We start from the raw sequence: 23449 nt of genomic DNA, 5'->3' as shown, positions 1-23449 counted from the left end.
ATGTTCATATAAAATGATGAAATCCAGATGAACTACAGGATCTGAAAGTAGGAGGAGTGGCAGTGATTAAAGCAAGCTGAGCACTAATACACCATTATTACAGTAAGGTCTATGATAATAAAACATCAGCAATCACTGGGTCCTTCTATCATAAGTTTCCTGCTGTCACTGTAAAGACACATGTTTTGATGATAGCAAAACACTACATTTTCAGGCATTCATTATAAGTGTATAAAGACAAGAGACAATATGTTACATTTATATCAAAAGTAATCCAGCTTTGGATGAATATAAAAAGACAAGTTTATGGGATGCGGTCAACATACCGCCTATTGGGATCCCGGCATTCAGGATCCCGACATCGGAATCCCAACAGGTGTGTCAATGCCAACGCCCGGAATCCCGACAGAAGCCATGTACTCTACCTCAGGTGGTGGTCCATGCCACCACCTGGGGGGTAATAGAATAATGTAGCGAGCAAAGCTCGCCACCGGGCCTGAAGTGTAGCAAGCGTAGTGAGCCTGCGAGGGTACTCGCTGCCGGCATTCTGGCATCGGTCTCCTGACCACCGGGATCATGATCACCAGGATCGTGTATTGAATCCTATATACTGTTCAAACCTTATGTAGAGTATGTTATAAAGAGCATCAGCGCCTCTACAACACTATGACACTATGCTAATGATGTGGAATTAGAAAAGAGAATCCTTACTAGTTGTATAATGACAAGCATTAAATGTAATAAAACACTTTTAGTAGCAGATCCAGAAAAATATGACAGAGGGCACCATAATCAGTGTGTGGGGATAAAGGTGGAGAGGCTGTGGTTAAATTTGTGGTGACAGACCAAGCACCATGGTCTGTCTGTAGCTGCAATGCCACCATACACCGCAGAGGGGTGCATGGTCCCAATCTCTCACCTCTACTCCTCCCTCCACCTCGCTTTTCTCAGACCAGACCCCATGCGAATGGGAGTGGCGCAAGTGCTGGTCATGAATGGGAGTGCTGTAGGTGGGTTTTCATGAGTGGGGAGTTGACAAAAGTTGAGAAGGTGTTGTTACTGACACCAAGAGCAGACAGGACTCAAGGAACCGTCATGTCCACTCCACTATACCTCACTAAACAGGGATGAAGAGAAGCTGTGTCTAGCAGGCAGCTGCCAGTAAGAGCTGTGAGGGTGAGGGTGAGGGGTGCCCCCACCCCCAGCTCTATACTGCACAGATACTAGATACACGCGTTACAGTTTATATATATAAATATGTGCATTTACAATGTGCTCAATATTAGACATGGTCACTGTATCCTTGATATGTACTACCTGTGAGCACTGTGCAGTGTTTTTCCCAGGACCAATTTCCCAAGTGCTCCACCCGACTGTTTCACACACCACCCCACACTTTCCTGGTCCAGGGGGCTGACTGCCAAAATCTGAATTGTGCTGTGCTTACATTACTGTGACAGGCACAGTAACAGAGGTCCCTCCCACATCTTTTAAAAGACTGAGCGTGGTTTGGATGGTGGGACCATTGTAGTGAGGTTAAGAGACGTACACTGTGTCTTAGCATGCATTTCTGGACCCCATTATATCTGTGTCCAGGCAGCAAGTAGGCAATATTTGAAAGAGTCTTTAAAAATTATATATGTGTCCAGCCAGATTAAACCACCCCCAACCAGCTACTTCTTAATGCCACCCAGCTAGTAACATTTTGTGTACTCTCTAGGAATCTAGTTCCTGCTTTCATGACACTTATCCCAGGCAATAGTGCCAATTACTTTTCCATTACCTTATGCCTTGTACCTGCCAATACTCTTATGATTTGCCAACCATATTAAAGCAAAATAAATATATATATATATATATATATATATATATATATACCCACTTGTTACCCTTTTTTTGTTAATATTGTGATAAGGCAAATGAGGGGAGCAATGGGATGGAAATGGCTGTATGTAGTTGGTGTGTCTGATAGGTCAGTTCTCAGCTTGACATTGCATTGCTTTCTCTTGGGTTCATCTGCACACTATAGGCGTTGGACCTCATTCTGAGGGGGCAAAGCAAAAAATAGCAACTACCATGTTGCACTGCAAGTGGGGTAGATGTAAAATATGCAAGGGTTTTGATTTCAGAGTGACATATCCAAACTCAAATTTAAATATCAGTGTAAAAATATAGCTGTCCAGCATTTGTGGGTTACATGCAAAAGCAGCCAGTATCATGGCAATCTTAATGTATAGGCTGACCAGGGCCCTCCAATTATAGGGACTTTAGAGCAGGGGTGGGTGGTGGTCACACAAACAGAGCGGTGAGGCAACATTCTCTATCTGCAACCCAGCCTGCAGCCAGATGGTGAATGGCTATCAGCATGCTGATTGGTGGATGTCTGGAGCTATCCACCATAGTGCTGTCAGCCATTCACTGTATGGTAGCATGTAAAGAGAAGGCGGGGTGACTAAGTGTGTAGGGGCCCGGTGCATTGCTTCGCCCAGGGCCTGCAATGCTGTTAAGACAGCCCTGGTCAATATTAACCCTGAATGCAAAAATAATAATCGTATTTGCACCCCTTGCATTGCAGCATGGTTTGTCCAGGTGCACAGTTACTTGCTCTACTTTTCTTTAAGCCACATACACACAATATAATTCTAGCTAATGATATGGACTATATAGTCTATATCGTTAGAACAACTAGTGCAATTGGTACCGTGTGTATAGAACCAACAATGAACAATGCACGCTCCTGCATATTGTCACCACTGGGAAAAATAGACTGTGCATGCAGTCTATTTTGGCTTTAATAGTGCATATCGTTTGTGTGTAAGGTACTAACGATATAAGCCAACGATAATGATTATCTCCTCCAGAAGTCCCCCCGCCCAACATTCCAGCCCATTGTATAGCCAAAATCATTCACAGCCAAAATCTTTCATAGCCAAAATCGTTCAGTGTGTATAGTCAATATCGTTGGTACTGGACTTTGGGAGCTTCAAGGGAAATCGTTAAGCTAAAATTGCTCATAGCCAGAATCGCACCATGTGTAGGCCCTTTACTTCTATCTCAAAATCAGGCCCTTTGTGCCTTAATAATGCTTGATACAACATATCTGCAGAATATTGCAAATTAAATAGACATCCACATTTCCACATATTTAGCTAGTATTTTGTTTTAAACTATTGTGCTACAGCACTGCTCAGTCAAATTCAGTATATGCCAAAAAAGCACCTTCTTTATGCACTTAGATTTCATCTTGACATGTATGGTTGTAATGATGTCAAAAATATACAAAAGACAATATTGCACTTTATGATGTTCTATGGTTAATTAAAATAACTTTTTTTTATGTCCAATTGTAACATATATTGCATGCAACATTTACACATAGAAAAAGAAGCCATTTTCTGGGTGTACCAAGAACCTCACAATTAATTTTTAAAATATAATCTTTATTATCATTATTTAAAAATACTTTTTTTATTCAGCCATTATGAAATATGTTAAAATTGATACAGTGAATAGAAGATAAAGAAAGTGTAATTAAAATAAAATTCTTTTGACAGAGACTGTTCTGTTCTATTGTCAACATTATTACTCCAATAAAGGCATTATAGCCCCCCCTGATTTGTATAAATTAGTATCTATATGATCCTGTTTATTTTTAGTTAAATTCTGCTCACCAGGAGATCCTCACGTAGAGGATCTCCTGGTGATGGGCTGTGTGTCCGATCCCTTTATTATGTAGATGGTATATTATTCAGATTTTATGCATAAATGTTTGATTCCAAAGGCAAATAAAACATACCCCGCTCACATTATTTATTTTCCCTTAAATTTGGTGATCTTATACTTTCATACATATTACATTATTTGACACATTTCATAAATGCTATGTGCAGTGTTTAGTTTCGGACGCCAGCAGCTTGTCTGCCTGCATCTGTACTGAGCCGCTTGCACCTTCATGGTATGCTGGACCACGTGTAGCCGCTCCGGGGCGGTTTGTGTGGTGCCGCTAGCTGTTGATCCGGCGCTCTCACCACCATGGCGCACACACAAAGCTTGCGTCTCATACTGTGGTGACCGGAGTGCTATTACATACATTGATTAGACAGCAGCACTTCTTAATAAGACATTTCAGCGGTCATATGAACATCATAGTCTCTGAAACACCTACGTATGTTTCACAAGAGGCTGCTCCGCAAGGATGCCCTGCCGAAAGCTGATGTACGTTTCATAAGAGGTTGCTTTCGGCAGGGCATCCTTGCGAAGCAGCCTCTTGTGAAACGTACGTAGGAGTTTCAGAGACTATGATGTTCATATGACCGCTAAAATGTCTTATTAAGAAGTGCTGCTGTCTAATTAATGTATGTAATAGTGCTCCGGTCACCACAGTGTGAGACGCAAGCTTTGTGTGTGTGCCACGGCGGTGAGAGCGCCGGAGGGACAGCTAGCGGCACCACACAAACCGCCCGGAGCGGCTACACGTGGTCCGGCTTACATAGAAGGTGCAAGCGGCTCAGTACAGACATGCTGCCAGCGCCTGAAACTAAACACTGCACATAGCGTTTATGAAATGTGTCAAATAATGTAATATGTATGAAAGTATAAAATCACCCTATTTAAGAGATAATAAATAAGGTGAGCGGGGTATGTTCTATTTGCATTTGGGATCAGACATTTATTCATAAAATCTGAATAACATACAGTCTACATAATAAAGGGATCGGACACACAGCCCATTGTGACTAAGTGTAATGTGTTGAAATTGCACAGGGTGCAGTGTCACAGACGGACCCGCAGGAAACTAGCACGGTGAATGACGCGTGATTTAACACTTATGTATCACTACTAAACCTTGATCTATCTTCAATAATGAAAGAGTTATATGTCTATACCGTTTATGCACTGAAGGACCTCTAGAAAAAAAAAGGAGACAACACAGGCACTGAAGGATACTTTTTATTGTAACAGAAAAAGAGTAACTTTGTATCTTATTGAGACATCTATAGCTTTATTTATGTGAGGATCTCCTGGTGAGCAGAATTTAACTAAAAATAAACAGGATTAAATAGATACTAATTTCAGACAAATCAGTGGGGGCCATAATGCCTTTATTGGAAGAATAATATTGACAATAGAACAGAACAGTTTCTGTCAATAGAATTATATTTTAATTACACTTTATCTTCTATTCACTCTATCGATTTTAAACATATTTCATAATGGCTGAATAAAAGTAAAAGTATTTTTAAAATAATGATAATAAAGATAATATTTTAGAAATTAATTATGAGGTTCTTAGTGCACCCAAAAAATGGCTTCTTTTTCTGTGTGTTAATGTTGTAGTCTTTAAGCTATGGGTAGCACTCCCGACAAATAATAAATGAAGGTATAAATTCATACTAAACAATATTGTTAAATAAAGGGAAAGAGAACATTATGTTAATTTAACTTAACAAATACCGGTGCAGGAGTATTTTTATTTTATATATTGCATGCAGTTATATATTAAGCAAGTTATCTCGAAAGCTTCTTATTTATGATATAAGTATTAAAAAGTGATATACTATTCATATGTAAATTTATAAAGAATGTTGCCCTACCCACTTTGTTCCTTCAGGACCATAAATCATCCTCTGTCCATTGATCTTCCCATTGCTTGTAGATGGTGTGTTTCCATTAGTGTTGAACCTTGAAGGAATATTGGGTCTTCCATTATTACCTGCATATGTGGGCAATTATATGAAAAAAGGAAAGTTTCAGAGGAAAAAGTACAATAATGATATGATACAATGAACTAAAAATGTACTTATAAAGCATATTTCTAAGTCCATATTTAGTAACCTCCTAATACAATTAAAGTCAGCATCCATTTAATATAATGTAATACAGTAATTGTAATAAAGAATTTCAAAAACTGTATAAAATACCAACAACTTGACAATAACTAGTTACCCACCCCAGGATAACTGTATCATAGAAAAAAAAAAAGATGGACATCTGAATCTATAAGGTATGACAGCTAAGTATATGCATACACCTGTCAAATTTAGTTACATACACAACTTATTTGATAAACAAAATGTATAAAACAAATATAAAGGGCCCCATACACTAGAACGATTATGCTCGATTTCAGCCCAATATATTGGGTGAAATCGGGCACTTTGCCTGTGTATCCAATCCAATCCGACGCATGGCCCCGTGAGCATCGGATCGTATACTCCTGATTGAATGTGCTGCACATTCAATCTGGTCCGACCCCGCAGGCGTGGCTTGGATCGCCCAAGACACATCATATGCAAAAGGAAAGCATACAATGTATCTTGGGCGATCCTGCCGCCCAGGAGGCTGCCGGGGTGATTGCCAGCGATCGCCTGCGACATGTCAGATGGACATGTCACAGTAGTGTATGGGGCCCTTTAGACACATGAGTTAATGATCTCATTCACCAATACATTTATAAACTATAAATAAGCACATTATTCTGACACCAATCGAGCAAATATATTATAAATAACCCTGGGGGGAGGTAAATGTAATAGCCAGAGATTTGCAAGCATTGGGGCATTGGCGACAAAGTTGGCTTTTTAAATGATTGTTACTTTAAAACATTATGCAGACTCGTTGCCTTCAAGTCACTGGCTATTACATTTACCACAGTGCTTCCACAATAGTCACCAATTCCCAGTGAGTTGATTGGTTCAACTGCAGGAATGTGATGAGTGTACTTAAAATGTAAGCAACATTATATGGTACAGCATTAAGAATTAAAGATAATATATGACAGCTATAACTATGTCAGTATCAGAGCCATGTAGTACATTAAATATATAAATGAAGTTGCTATACTAAGCATTACTAAGTTTGGCCCCTGCAGTTTTATGCCATGTTCAGCATTATGTTGCTGTAGCCTATGGGCTACAGATCGTAGAAAACACCGGGAGAAGGTTCCTCCGGTTAGCAGGCCGTGCAGGCGCAGAGTGGACCCGGCTCATGAAGAAGTGATTGCTTTTGTGAACTTTTTACTTCTTTACACATCACAGGGAATGAATCCTATCGGAGCTCCTGTCCCGGCATGTGATTTTTAGTACATTTGGGGGATTGTTACTTTCTTATTGCCACAATAATTAGCAAATATGCCTCATACAGTTCTGATTGTTCATATCAAAATTATGGTACATTTATAGTTGCCATACAGCAATAAAGATGCTCAAACTACTCAAGCTAGTTTGAGCATCTTAAACTGGTTTGGGCATCAGTCCAAAATAAAGAGATCAATATTCTTAACCTTACTGGGTTCAGTGAGTAATGCTTTCTTTAGCTGGTTACAGTGTCTGCTACCCAGATGAAGCCTATGCAGAGCCGTAAAATGGGCTAAGGGGGCATGTGCCCCGGGTGCAGGAATTGAGGGGGTGCTCAGGTGAGCTGTTGGTGCTGTGTTTTTAAGCAGGCTATGATCCCGGCTGCTGCCTGGCCAGCACCGACCGATAACAAGCTGCCGCTGACACACCATTGAGAAGACACGCTGTAGTGTAGTGATGTAGTTCAGCATGTAGGGATGTTGTACGAGTGATGTAATGCAGTGGATATGGGAATGTAGTGCAGTGATATAGTGCAATGTATGGGGACACACAGGGGGGCATGTAGTGGAACACGCTGCTGGAGGAGCATGTGATGCTTAGGGCATTTGGGGCACATAGGGGAATATTGTCCAATAGTATCCCCTTTTTTTTCAAATTTTTTGACGATATGATTATTTTAGTCTGACAGTGTTTGTTTGTTTGTTTGTTTGTTTGCATGTTTGTTTGTTTTTTGGGGGGTGGGTGGCAAATTACCACCTTGCCCCGGGTGATGAAAATCCTAGTTTCGGCCCTGGCCTATGTCAGGTCATATGGGTACCATGATTTACATAAAATCGGCTTTCTTGAATATGACTAGATGACTGCCTTTCAGCTACTATGACTTCATGGACATCACTAGGCATATGCGAGTGGTGCCATTTCCCAGAGCACAAGGCTAACAGGAAGGCACAGTTACCACCTCTAACACCTGTATTTGGCTTACAGAGTGCCAGGAATGATACCCTGAAGTCTGCAGTGCCACCTGGCACTTCTTTGGCCCAGCCCCTCCTACTTCCTGGACCCAGACCCCTCTATAGCACTACATAAACTCATAGCAAAGTTCAGAACCCAATTCAGTCCAATTACATGCCAGCATGTACATAAAGAGTGAGGTTGGTCATTATCCTCTATGTAAGCATTACTGAGGGTATATTTAATATCTCATAGCCCCTCTAACTGACAAATACTTAAAATTTAACACAAACATACAACATCATTGTAATGTACGAAAAGTGTGTTGAAGATACTAAAACGTCACAGTCACCCAAAGCCATCATGGCTTTGCTCTCTTTAAAAGTTATTGAACAATTTTCTCAAGTTAACAATATGTTCATTATTTTTTCTTAAATAAATCACTTGTATTCCCTTTGTCATATGCTTTATGTTGTGTTTTGAATACTGGTTCAACTGAGCAGAACTGCATGCACTGAGAGGATGCAGCAGACGATGATCTATAAAAAAAATAGTTGTGCTACCTTAGGTCAAGACCTTTCACCAAAACTAGTCTTGGTGGACAATCACCTCAATATGGGTGTAATGCTACATAGAGCATTTTACACAGGTGCCATGTTTTAAGTAATAACATCCACATGGGTAAAGTGCTCTAAGTAGCATTACCCCCATGTTGGGATCTCGGCAACAGCATAGTGAGGTCAACATACTCACTGGTGATATAGGGCCTGATTCAGAGATGGATGAAAATGCAATTTATCTGATACACTTGTGAGCAATATAATGGTTCACTATTTATTCTGTCTCAGTACCCATGGAAGTATTTCTGCCTCTTGAAAAAGCTGCTACATACTTGCAGTGAAATGGGTTGAGTAATACAGCGTACCAATCACAGGACACTTACCATTTATTTACCACATCCTTGTGCCTTCTATTATCATCTTTGTGAAAGGCAACCACCCGCAGGCACAGCAAATGAACTTGCCGCAGACTGCTACCTCGGACCAGGATAGGAGCTCAGAGTGATAACACAGCCTGACTACGCTGCTAGGGCTCTCCTGACATATGAGATGGTCCCAGTGCTGCATTATATTGTGCTCTTACTGCTAAGGGCTGGCTCCTAACTGGGCATGACACCAGCAGAGTAATCTGCTTAACCAATGAGGAGTTTAAGCTGCAGGTTCACCTGTGAGAATATACTGAGACATCTGAACTGCATTTACAGCCACTGGGTCTGCTTTTATTACACCATCAGTTTATATATAGCAGGACTGACTGGAACAATATATTTCTGTGTTAATGTAAAGTCCGGATTTGGATGCTGTTTGCACTATACATTATGGTGAGACTTTGATATATGTATGAGATCCCATTCTTCTTTCCACATTATTGCTAGCCACTCATTGTCACCTACTAAGGTTATTATTCACATACTGTTATGTTTATAGGAGGCTAATATTCATCTTGAGTTTGTGGTGATGATTATATTATATTATATATTTTAATACATACAGTACCCAGGTGTGTTACTGATATTTTATGATTGTATTGTGTTGTTTACTACACACTTGTATGTGCTTTTAAAAAAAAATGTAAGTATACTACCTTGTTAATTTATTGATATTTTGGCTGATGTGTGTAGCGTGATCCACTACCTTTTTGTCTGTGTATTCTCTGAGAGATAACTGTCAATTTTGTCAGCAGGTGTTCAGCAGCTTCTTACATCTAGCCTATTGGGACATCCATTGCAGTTTGGCGGCTAGATTATTTTTTCTGTTTATCTGAAAATACAATGCTGCATGCAAGCTAGATTGAATTTTTATCCAATTTCTAGGGGGGGGGGTATACAGGAGACGTCTCAGTAGAAAAGATGCCTCCTGCATGTAGCTGCGATCCCAGCACTGTGACCGACGTTGTAAACTGGATGCTACAATGTGGTCGCGATATTCCAAGCAGATGGCCAGCTCAGTAAGTTCCATCTTACTTAGCTGGCCCACTGAAGTGGATTCTGTGAGGTCAGGAAGTCTGTGTGGTGACATATAGACCCAGGCCTCTCCCCTCCCGGAAAAAGGGTGCGACACTCCACCATTTCCAGGAACGCAAGCCTCCATGCACCCCCTGCCCACCCCCTCTACACTGCTGCCTGTAAATCAGGCAGCGGCATAGGGGAACCATGGGCAATGGACCTTGTGCAGCCACAGATTCCTGATAATCTGGACTCTGCATGTTGCCCCAGACCTTCGGCCAGGTCTGAATCAGGCCCATTGTCACTGTAGACCTCCTGACCGCAGAACTTTATAAATATTCAGGACAAGCTAAAGTTAATTATTACTTTTGCTTCCCATTCACACAGCACATAATAACAACTCATCTGATACGAAATGTCAAGGGAAGCTTTGTGAATAAAAAATCTTTAGAACATTTCTTCACCGCTCAATAAATACTAATTACAAATTACAAGCAAAATTCCTCATATCCACCAATAGCCTACTATTTGGGAATTATTTTTGATTCAATAAGTCTCATTAATTGTTAAAATGTAAATTCAAAATATGAAATAGTCATCTACACAAAAGATGTTTAAGGAATAAAAAGATTTTTTCAAATATGCTTGGTTATGTTGCACAACAGACATGTTTTTCACATCTCAAAAATAAATAGTTTTTATTAGAGATGAGCGGATTCGGTTTTACTCGGATTTACTCGGTTCTCTAAACGGCATCTTATTGGCTCACGGATGTCACGTGTTTTGGATAGCCAATCAGATACCGTTTTGAGAACCGAGTAAATCCGAGTAAAACCGAATCCGCTCATCTCTAGTTTTTATCATAATATGCTATTTCAATTTTATTATGTGCAGTTATGTACAATTTTAGTATAAGGAGAGAGCTAATTACCTTGTCTATAGGAGGGTCTTGTAAACTGCCTTCTTAATGGAGATCCTAATCTTGAATTTAACATTCTCTGACGTAGCAAGGAGGATGAATAGGTAGGAGATGCAGTACGTACTTGAGAGGTAGTTGGTGAAGGCGTAGTCCTGTGAAATGTTGATCTGCCATAGTTTAGTTGTCTAGATTTCGATGGAAGTAATCGGTAAGGTGATGCTCTGGTGGAGCTTTGAGGTCTACTTGTTGTTGGGGAAACCGTTGTAGTTGCTCTCCTTGGTATAACAGATTGTTTAGAATTCAATAAAGAAGCTCCAGATGACTTTTCATTGTTTTCTTTTAATGTAGGTGGGGCACTTAATTCATCTTCATCTTCCAGCTTCATAGATTGCTTTTCAGAAAAAGTTGTTTCCAAGGAATTTTTGTTATTATTAATATTCCCATTACTATTTCTGTTTTTAAGCAAGCGAACATTAGAGTATGAAGATAATCTTGTCCTTAAAGGTGATGTGGGAATTTCTACCTTTTCACGTAGTTGTTTTTTAGGAATGCTGTGGATATTACTTGTGTCTAAAGTTGAAAACTCTGATTTTTCTAGAATTGTGGGGATATGTTTCATTGGGTCCACAACTTTTGCAGATGAAACATATGGTTTGCCGATTCTCCTTTCACCTTCTGCAGGGATTCTGCCATTTGTCCTATTAATCGGTCTCTGCCTTGAGCTGTGGACTGTTCTAGATAATGGGAAAGACGTTCCCATGTTTGATGTTTTTGTTTGATGTTGACTATCATGATCTTCCTCAACATCAGAGCTATCAGTCTGGATCAAAGGATCACCTGATAATGGTGTTAAAGAATCATATCCCTGTTTAGCAAATGTTTTCTTCAGTCCAGCATGTTTGTTCTGCGTTACATATGATGGTGATGATTCTCCATTACTTTGAGAACTGTCAACCATGTGTCTTGATTGAGAATTACTTGACTTTAATTGAGGAATTGGCACGGCTGAACTTATCCTAGATGCTGCTGTTGGCTTTGTGGAAACTGCTAAATTATATTTTGGGTTTTTGTACATATTCTGTGATATTTTTCTTTCCTCTGGTTGTTCTTCATGTACCTCTTCAGAGTTCCTTGATTTTTCATTATATAAATGAGAAGCAACAGATGGAATTTGACTCTCCTTAGTTGTTGATACTTTCAGTTGCTTAGATTTTGTCCCAGTGATGTCCTTCTTGATTGGTATATCGTAGGTAGCAGTTTTCCTGTTGGATGTTATGATTGGTGTTGAAGATGTTTTCTGACCATCTTTCTTGGATTTATGTATGACAGGTGTAATAGGTAAAAGCACTTCTTTAGATTCTTTCATGTACATTTCTTGTCTAGATTTAGAAGATTTAAAAGGCACTTCAGATGAACTTAAGTATGGATCTTTCTTTATAGGGACCTCTAGTAATTTATCATCAGTAAATTTTGTTATCATTTTTGGGGGTATAGTGATCGATATAACTGCTGTTGATGTAGTAGTTTGAGTAGTTGTCACAGGCCCACTTTTTGAATTACCATTAGATGTTATTTTACGTCCAACATTAGAGCTAACTTGAGAACTCCTTCTTCTATAGTATTGTAATATATCTAAAGCTGATTTTCCAGAGAACGATGGGACAGAAGGCTGTTTAGTGGAAGAGGATACTTTATTATCAATGGCCATTATATTTGGTTTGTATGATTTACTAGTAGTTTGTGCTTCAGTAGTGGTTGCTGTTGTTGTTGTTGTTGTTGTTGTGTAGTAGTAGTAGTAGTAGTAGTAGTAGCAGCAGCAGCAGTGGTTGTAGTAGGAGGAATAGTAGTTGATGAAAGTGTCCTTAAAGCAGCTCTGGCTATTGTTTGTTGCCTACTTTTAGAATTAGATATCTTTGATGAATGAGGTCCTTTGAATGTTTTAGTTTGGAAGTCTTGCAAACCAGAATCTCTGCTGCCTTTATTAGAATTGGGGTCAGAGATTGTATAATTGTGTGCAGAATATGTTGGTTCCCTGTTTAAAATAGGAGTAGAATGTGATTGTTTGTGATCAACTTTAGAAGATGGAACCAATTTAGAATGAGCTTGCCTTGGAATTGTTACAATAGGATTCCTATTATTAGTCTGTCTTGAAGACTGTTGAGGAGGAGATGATCTAGATTCATCACTTTCACTTATGTCTATGCCTTCTTCATCTATGCTTGGTGATGGTATCTGGGCAAAATGTGGTTTGTGATTTGTGGGCAGTTTTTCAAGATTAGAAGATTTAGTAATCCCTGTCATGATCGAAGTCCTACTTGTATCTTTTCTATTATTTAAAGAAGTGGCTTCTTTCACTAATGGATTAGACAAAGGCGAGGTAGGTAAGGATTTGTCTTTTTCTACTTCATGTAGACTGTCAACATTATGTACATTTATTTTGGTACTTGATTCTCTTGTAATTGAATCTGTCTGAGACACTTTAGATGCCAGATTTTCTAAATTATCATTATTATTTAAACTTTCTACCTCTTTACTTTCATTGGTTATTTCTTCACCATTGTTAGATTTATGTTTATCTTCCATTGTGGAATGATGATCTATCTCATGAAATTCTGAATCCTCTGTTTCATTGTTTTCATCTACTACTTTTGTAGTTGGAGTAGGTTTTGAAGCCACTAGTTTTCGCCGTAAATTGAAAGAATTTGTTCTAAATGGTCTTCTAGCAATGTTTGGATTAAATCGATTATTTAAGTGTGGCTGGATTCGTCTCCTAGGACTTGGAGTTGAAAGCTTAGGTGTTAATGTTGTAGTCTCAGCATCATCAGTCACTTCAGTTGATTGAGAGTTAGTCTCTGAATAATCTGTTTTTCTATTGGGTATCCAGACTTTGTGAACTTGTTTCTGTGACAATGTATCCTCATGATCCCTAAAATTGTCTATGCTATCTTCTTCAGAGGATTCTGAAGGAACATTTTTTACTGGAACTTTTTCTTGCTTTGTCTTTTCCAATTTAGCAAAATCCTCTATTTGAGATTGATGATAAAGATTCTTGGTTGCAGTACTAGCTACAAAAAACAAAATAAAATCGTAAAATATACAACACTCTATTAACATGTATGTTGATTAGCATTTACAAAAAAATAAAGATTCCTTTCTGCTGTATCAAATAAACAGTGATGAAAAAGTAATAAAAACAATTAAAAGAGAGACAATGTTACAATCTGGGGAGTATATCAGGACTGAGTGTTGATAGAAATGATCCGGGGAATGTATCTGGATGGATTGTTACGCAAGCCCAGCAATCCTCAAGTCTCCTGCGTACTAAAGCTTCACCTTTAGCAGCCGCCTTTCCCAGGTGGATTAAGTCCACCCAGCACTCAGATGCCTCCAGGTCTTAATGTGGACAAGGAAACTATTGGAGGCTGGGCAAATGCAAGGAAATATGCTGCAGTAGACACCCACCATGCACAGAGTGGTTAAAGCTGGACAGACAGGCACACACTAGACAAGGACTAGATAAAGCTGGACTGGCAGGTACTGGTAAATAGCTGGAATATAACACACAGTGGGATCAGGACCGGATAAGACACATATCAACTGGTACATAAATGACAAGCAATGCTCCTAATCCACAGTAGTCGCTACTGGCAATCACAGAAGTGTATAACAATTGAATACAGAGAGGGAAAGCAGAACAGACATACAAACACAGAATGGAAATAAAAAAATGGAGCACTTTTCCAGTGCGCACAACCGGCTGCCTAGACTGTAATACACCAAATGGGGGTGTAACCCAATCCTACTACAGCTCAACGGATATTTGTGCTAGCTATTTATCTATACAGCATGATATTTTAATAGTGGTGTAAACAATGTATTTTGGACACTTCATTTAGCATGGATTGTTTTTAAGAATATCTGTTTCTCTTTTTATATGACGTGGTCATGATAACATGGATAAACAGAGGGAGGACACCATGTCCTTCCACAGGTTTAATTATTTATCCCAATTAAGTATGTGATTGGATGGTTTGGGAATAAAAGGAATGAGATTTGTTTAGAAAGCACATTAGCCTTGAGGAAGGGCCTAGTAAGGCCTGAAACGCGTCGGCGCAGCTGAGGGGATTTCTTTGCGGTCTGTGAAGGGGAGATTGCCGCAAAATCCAGGATGCCATTACCCGGGAGGCTGACTGGTGATTAAGAACTTCCTTTATTGAGGATTTATATCCTCCAACCATCTGGTAATTACCACCTCTACATCCAACACAGATATCACCCTATTGCTGCATGTGCTTTGTTTTTTGCGAAAAGATTCTTTACCTATATGGTATAGTTTTTAGATTTTGTTTTGTTTTATATGCCAAGAAAATAAACTGTATTACACGAGAATTTTTCATCCTCTTGTTTTGTATGATATCGTCGATTGATATCCGGAGAAAGTGTCCATTCATCTGTGAGAAATCCAGAGAAATCCCTATACGCCTGAACTAAAGTATTACTAAGGGACGTATCTAATTTATATATTTGACAGTGATTTTTTTGTTACATGATATAGCAATTGTCTAGTTTTACACGAATTGTCATTTGGATTGGCGCCCAGCAGTTATCACCTACTTTCTGTAATACAAACACAGAATACCTCTGGCCAGTCAATATTACTCCTGGCAACCACAGTACCAACACAAAGGAGCAGTGTAGAAGATAGACAAGGACAGACTGAGAAAAGAGATTGGTCTGAGGACAGACTGAAAGGGTTGAGACTATGTACACGGTGAGAGAGAGAGAAAGAGAGACTATAGTGGAATGGAACTGACAGTCTCTCGCAAGAACCACACAATGCACTCATATAAACACATAAAACAGGGACATAAATGATGGACTGATTGCAGGGACAAAAAAAATAATGCTTCTGCAGAACTATAGCTAAGAAGCAGTGTTCAAACAGGACTGGGACTTGATACTGAGGCCCAAAGGCCCACGCAGCAACCCAATTCTATGACCAGCATGAAATAATGGGCAGACTGGGAATATAAAGGGAACACTAACCAATGACAAGGTTCAGTACAGACAAGCTCCCTTTAATTACTAACTCAGTGCAACTGTGCTGCTGCACATCCACCAGACTCCTGACTTTAACAAGAAACCACATACTGGAGTAAAGGGCCCTACACACTGAAAGATTTAACTGAACAATATGAACCTTCTCGTTCATTAATGGACGAGAACTTGTTCATATCGTTCAGTGTGTAGGCACCAACAATGAACGATGCGCGGCCCCATGCTCGTTCATTGTTGGTGTCGGGTCGCTTATGCATGCAGGCCAATATGGACAATCTCGACCATATTAGCATGCACTGCTATGGAGCCGGGTGATGGGGGGGAGTGAAGAAACTTCACTCCCCCCGTCACCTCCCCCCGTCCCCCCCACCCCCGCTGGGTCACCCGTCTGCCATATCAGCCGGCGGGCAGCTCGGCGGCGGGTCATCGAATCTGTAGGGCCCATTAGGTAACAAGGCATTTCGCAACAGGTATGCTGCTACAGCAATTAAGCAGACAGAATACAGCTGCAATTAAACTGACAGAACAGAGCTGCAGACAGCACATGTAACAGACAAAAATCAGAAGATTAAACATAAATATACAAAATTAACAACAAAACAGGATGATTGAATGCGTTTGGAATGGGAAGCGAAGGTGTAGCCATGAACTACGCACACATCAATGTACATGTGAAAAAAAAGTAGAATTTAATTTTTTTATGAGCAATAAAAAAGGAAAAAAGATTATTATTTTTCTATATAGTACTCAGATTAATTATGCACATGTTAAGGGGGAAATAAATTGATGGAAGCATTATTGTCAAAGAGAATAACTTTAAAATTTATATAAATAATGAAGACTCATTGCTAAATTCTATATTTATAAAAAGGATATTTATGGTAAGACTTACCATTGTTAAATCTCTTTCTGCGAGGTACACTGGATTCCACAGGGAATAACATCGGGATGTAGAGTTGGATCTTGATCCGAGGCACCAACAGGCTAAAGCGTTGACTGTTCCCAGGATGCACTGCACCGCCTCCTCTATATCCCCGCCTCCAGGCACTGGAGCTCAGTTTTGTTAACCAGTCCAATGCAGCAGCAGGTAAAAGAGACGACAGTAGTTAGTAGCCAAAGATAACTACATTCTCACGACAGGAGAAGGTACCAGCGGCAAATTCCATACAAACCAAAAGAAGCTAAGTGCATCAGGGTGGGCGTCCTGTGGAGTCCAGTATACCTCGCAGAAAGAGATTTAACAATGGTAAGTGTTACCATAAATCTCCTTTTCTGCAGCGGGGTACATTGTAATTCCATAGGGAATAACATTGGGATGTCTTACAGCAGTTCCTCATGGGAGGGGATGCACTGTAGCAGGCACAAGAACCCGGCGTCCAAAGGAAGCATCCTGAGAGGCAGAAGTATCAAAGGCATAGAACCTGATGAACGTGTTCACTGAGGACCACGTAGCCACCTTGCACAATTGTTCTAGGGATGCGTCACGGCAGGACGCCCAAGAAGGTCCAACAGACCGAGTAGAATGAGCCTTGATAGTAGCAGGAGCTGGAAGTCCAGCCTGCACATAAGCTTGTGCAATCACCATTCTTCCCATGCACGAGTTCAGGATTTTTCCGGTGCTGCACCCCTTCAGTGGAACGCGCTCCCCCGCTCCATTAGACTCTCCCCGACCTTGCAAAGCTTCAAATGGGCACTGCAAACCCACCTATTTATCAAAACGTACCTCTCCAATGCATAACCTAGTCCTTAGGCTGCTCCTCCATCCCCATGCCTTGAACATCTCTGCTCTGCTTGCATACCGCCATCGGACTTCCTTCTGCTTGCTTGCACCTCATGTCATCTGTCTGTCGCCCCTCCCCACTAGATTGTTAGCTCTTCAGAGCAGGGCCCTCTTTCCTCTTGTTGTCTAAGCCCTCTTCTCGACACATTTCTTTACTTGCATTTTCTCCTACTGGTAAAGGCTCCTCTCTATCTATGGCCGCCAGCCCCAAGCCGTACAATGATTACTCCCTTGGTACTTACATCTAAGCTGTATTATGTATGAGAATTGTGGTGCTCTTTGTTACCTGCACTCCATCTTTGTTATTTATTTACTGTTATGCTAAGTTTTGTCTCCCTGTACTGTCCTTTGTACGGCGCTGCAAAACACTTGTGGCACCCTATTAATAAAATTTAATAATAATAATAATCCAGCTGACTAAGGTCTGCTTATTCGCTTGTGAAAACCGAAAAGGATAAAGAGAGAATCAGATCTCCTAAGAGAGGAGGTTCTCTTCACATATATACGGAGAGGCCGTACCACATCCAAAGACCTTTCTTTGGAAGACAAACCAGGAGAGAAAAAGGCTGGAACCACAATCTCTTGGTTAAGGTGGAAAGACGACACCACCTTAAGCAGATAACCAGGGCGAGTTCTAAGAACCGCACGGTCACGGTGAAAAATCAGATAGGGTGACCGACAGGATAAGGCACCCAAATCTGAAACCCTTCTAGCAGAGGCAATAGCCAGCACAAACAAGACCTTAAGTGTAAGCCACTTAGGTTCCACAGACTCAAGAGGTTCAAACGGAGACTCTTGTATGGCATCCAGAACAACCTATAAATCCCAAGGAGCCACAGGAGGGACATAGGGAGGTTGAATCCGTAAAACACCCTGAGTGAAAGTATGAATGTCAGGCAGAGACGCAATTTTTCTCTGAAACCATACCGACAAGGCTGAACTATGAACCTTGAGGGAGGCCAGACGAAGGCCTAAATCCAGGCCCTGTTGCACAAAAGCCAAAAGTTTGGCAGTACTGAACTTGTATGCGTCATAATTCTTAGCTGCACACCAGGTGAAGTAAGAATTCTAAAATCCTATAATAAATCTGAGCCGAAGCCGGTTTACATAGTTTGAATGACCGCCTCAGAAAATCCTTTGGCCCTCAGAACTGAAGCTTCAAGAGCCACGCCGTCAAAGCCAGTTTGGCCAGATCCTGGTAGACACAAGGGCCCTGAACGAGGAGGTCTGGGCGTTGCGGAAGTAGAAGGGGACGCTCTGTCGAGAGACCCTGCAGGTCTGAGAACCAATGACGTCTGGGCCACGCAGGAGCGATTAGAAGTAGTATTCCCCGTTCTTGCTTGAACTTCCTTATTACCCTGGGCAGGAGTGACACCGGAGGGAACACATATGGCAGCCGAAAGTTCCATGGAATTGCCAGCGCGTCCACGAACGCTGCTTGAGGATCCCTTGTCCTTGCTCCGAAGACCGGAACCTTGTGATTGTGACGAGACACCATCAGGTCTACATCTGGTAGGCCCCACTTGTCCACTAGGAGTTAAAAGACTTCCGGATGAAGGGTCCACTCTCCGGCATGTACGTCCTAATGACTGAGGAAGTCCGCTTCCCAGTTGAGGACCCCCAGAATGAACACTGCCGATATGGCTGGTAGATAGTGTTCCACCAATAGAAGAATCTTTGACAACTCCGTCATTGCCTTGCGGCTTCGAGTGCCACCTTGATGATTTATGTATGCCACCGTGGTGGCGTTGTCCGACTGTACTTGAACAGGCCTGTTCTGTACCAGAGGCAGGGCCAGTTTCAGAGCATTGAACACTGCCCGCAGCTCCAGAATGTTTATCGGACGGAGAGATTCCTCCCTGGCACACCGACCCTGAAGAGAGTGTTGCTCCAACATCGCGCCCCAACCCCGCAAACTGATATCCATCGTTAGGACTCAGTTGAAGATCCAGAAGGGACAACCCCTGCTCAATTGTTGGTCCTGGAGCCACCAACTCAGAGACAGACAAACTTCCGGAGTCAAGGAAATTATGTGAGACCTGATCCGGGGAGGCAGGCTGTCCGACTTGGAAAGGATTAACCGCTGCAGAGGGCGAGAATGAAATTGAGCATACTATACCATGTCAAAAGTCGCCACCATGAGGCCTAGTACTTGCATCGCCGAGTGTATCGACACACGTAGGCGAGAGAGGAAGCATCTTATCCTGTCCTGAATTCTCAGGACCTTCTCCGGAGACAAAAACAACCATTGGTCGTGTGTGTCGAGTAACGCCCCCAGGTGCACCATGCTCTGAGCAGGGACCAGCGAGAATTTCTTCCAGTTGATGAGCCACCCGTGGGCTTGCAGGAATTGTACCGTCAGTTCCAGATGACGGAGGAGAACCTCTGGGGAGTTCGCCAGGATAAACAAGTCGTCCAGATATGACAGGATCTTGATACCCTGACGGCGGAGAAGGGCCGTCATGACCACCATGAACTTGATGAAGATTCGCTGAGCTGTGGTCAGTCCATAAGGCAAGGCCTGGAATTGATAATGTAGGTTGCCTATAGCAAACCGCAGATATTGCTGATGCGACATGGTAATAGGTATATGTAGGTAAGCATCCTGTATGTCCAGAGATACCATATAGTCCTTGGGCTCCAAGACCAAAACAATAGAGCGAAGAGTTTCCATACGGAATTTGGAGACCTTCACAAATTTGTTCAAAGACTTAAGGTTGAAAATGGGCCGGGAGGATCCATTCGGTTTCGGAACCAGGAACAGTGTTGAATAGTACCCTCTGCCTCTCTGAGCCAGAGGCAGAGGCACTATCACTCCTGTGTCCAGGAGGGATTGCACTACCAAATGTAGAGTTTTTGCTGTCAACGAATCCGAAGTGATATTTGTTGAGCAAAACTGGCGAGGGGGACATTTCTTGAAAGAGATGGTGTATCCGTGAGTGACAACTTCCCTCACCCAGGCATCGAAGTGGTCTGTAACCATACCTGGGCGAACCACAGAAGTCGGCCTCCCACCCTCGGGTCCCCCTGGGGGAGGCCTGCCCCGTCATGCAGCAGGCTTGTCTGCTTTGGAAGCAGACTGACGGGCATCCCAGGAACGTTTAGGTTTGGGCTTAGAGGTTTTAGAAGTACGAGCCTGGTTTGGGTACGCCTGACCCTTTGCTTTGCTTAGAGGTCAAAAGGAATGAAAGGTGGTACTTTTAGCCTTCGGAGCCAAAGGATTAGTACTCGGCAGACATGCAGTTTTAGCAGACGCTAAGTCAGCAACAATCTTGTTCAGATCTTCCCCAAAAAGGATGTTTCCCTTAAAAGGGATCATCACCTCCATGGTCTTTTTAGAGTCCAGATCCACAGACCAGGACCGCAACCACAGAATACGGCATGGTAGAATGGACATAGTAGACGCTTTGGCTGCCAGCACACCGGCATCAGAGGCCATCTCCTGAATGTAATGAGAGGCTGTGGTAATATATGAAAGACACTGTCTGGCATTATCAGAAAAATTCGGAGGTAGCTCCGCTTCAACTTCTTGAACCCAGGCTTCAATAGCTTTTGCAGCCCAAGAAGCCGCTATAGTAGGTCTATGCACAGCTCCCGCAAGAGTGTAAATAGACTTCAAGCAACCCTCCACACGCTTATCCGTCGGTTCCTTCAGAGAAGTGACAGTAGTGACAGGCAGAGTAGAAGACACCACCAGACGTGCAACATGTGAGTCCACTGGTGGCGGTGTTTCCCAATTTTTCAGGACTGTCTAATCTTAAAGATAGACAGAATCGGGCACAATTTACTATATATTCACAACAATTGTCTTTTTTATATAAGATATATTAGCAGCTCCTATTTGATTATCTGGAAATCAGTAAAGTGATCAAAGGAAATTTTGTGTTGTTTAATTAATAAATAAGTAACAGCAAGGAGCACTCTAGATTAAAAATAGAATAACATTTAATAACATTAAAAATAATTTTTTTAAATATAACGAATGCTTTCAGAATAGCAATATTAAACCACAAGCAGTTGCCGTAAACATAGGGTTAATACCTTTATTATCGATATGACTGAATTGAGTCCAGAAAAAAATGGTTTTTATAACAGTCAGTCATAAGCAATCCTGGATAAAAACTCACAGATGCAACTTCCAAGTTGTTACTGATGATAAACGGGTACGCTATGCTACTACCCCTGATTTATACACAGTTCTCACCCACAGGACTTGATTTGGCCATCCGCATTCAGTGCCGTCCACGGCGTCAAAGAGTTATGGCGTCAGGGAGCTTAAATCACAGCAGCGCTTGCAAGCTGACGTTCAATGCTGATATCCGGCTCTCGCAATAACTGTCCACTGTGCGGCCTGGGACTCAGGTGGCTGTTGTTTAATACCGTCCAAGATTGGTAAGAGGTTTTTATGGGGGAGGGCGTACCCAGGATTTTGTGAATTGCCCAGGATGTCCAGTTGTATTATAGCGGCTCCTGCTTGTGTCGGGTAACTCTCTACATGTTTCTCCGCTATTCCAGAGCCAGCGGTTTCCTCAGGAGAAGTGTTGTTATTTTTAAAGAAAATAGTTTGAATGTTATTAAATGTTATTCTATTTTTAATCTACAGCACTCCTTGCTGTTACTTATTTATTAATTAAGTAACACAAAATTTCCCAATTTTTACTTAACTCTGCAGCGAGGGGATAACGAGCTAGCATCTTTTTAGACAGGGAGAATTTCTTTCTTGGAGACTCCCAGGATTCCTGACGTATGTCAACTAAATGGTCAGAATGTGGCAAAACTAATTTAGTAACCTTCTAATGTTTGAACTTATCAGGTTTCTTAGACGTATCTGGAAGTTCAGGTTCATCATGAATCTGAAGAATCAGTTTGACAGCCTCCAAGAGGTCAGGAACATCCACCTGTGTTGTAGATTCCCCATCAGAAGCATCTACATCAGTGTCTTTATGGGTCAGTATATACGCCATCTTCATCGAAGTATCCGAAACATGCGTGGACTGTGAGGAAGAAATGGCCCGCTTAGATGACACTTTGGTCCAAGGAGGGCGAGGGTCAGGCTTTTGTTTAACCAAAGTCTGATTTAACTGCTGTAACTGAGTAGACAGAGTATCCAACCATGGTGGATTTACAACATGGACAAATATGTGATTGTACAGGCACAGGAGGTCCCACAGGGGGCGCAAGTCTCGTTACTAGCGTAGTCAGTAAATTAGAAAAGGCAGTAGCTCATATTGTTATACAATCAGCTTTAAAATTAACAACTGTTTTTTATTAAACAAGAGTTAATTGATTCTCTGTTTTACAAGCTATAAAATTACCACTGAGACTACAAGGCATGTTTTAGAGAACTTTTCTGGAGCCAGAAACAGAACAATAAAAAAAAATCATGAAGTAACAGTGAAAGCAGATGAATAAATTAATTTAAATAGCTGCTTACCCGCTGGCATAGTAACTGTAAAAGCTTTAGATTGAGGGCCCTGTCCTCTCCTGTTGGTTGCCCGGATTTTGAAAATATATCGTTCACCAGGCTGCAGACCATCAACTATAGCAGATAAAGTTCTTCCTGAGTATGATAAGGATTTGCCCCCAAATGGTTTCATTGCAGGAGCATATGATAGAATGTACTCTGTAATGGATGGAAGATAAGAAGAAATAATCGTTAT

At 41.4% G+C, this 23449-nt stretch overlaps 1 protein-coding gene across 1 annotated transcript in view; it reads right to left on the bottom strand.

Annotated features, from left to right (window-relative positions):
• The window catches only part of FNDC1 (fibronectin type III domain containing 1), a 399147-nt gene that overhangs the window by 121481 nt on the left and 254217 nt on the right, over positions 1-23449 (bottom strand). Inside the window, 4 exon segments of the mRNA XM_063917820.1 lie at positions 5595-5713; positions 10964-12734; positions 12737-14016; positions 23224-23412. Coding sequence (XP_063773890.1) covers positions 5595-5713; positions 10964-12734; positions 12737-14016; positions 23224-23412 — 3359 coding nt within the window.

Source organism: Pseudophryne corroboree, chromosome 4 (assembly GCF_028390025.1).
Source record: "Pseudophryne corroboree isolate aPseCor3 chromosome 4, aPseCor3.hap2, whole genome shotgun sequence".
NCBI classification, from domain to species: domain Eukaryota; kingdom Metazoa; phylum Chordata; class Amphibia; order Anura; family Myobatrachidae; genus Pseudophryne; species Pseudophryne corroboree.
Note: the sequence above shows the minus strand (reverse complement) of the source record. Positions and strands in the feature narration are given on the sequence as shown.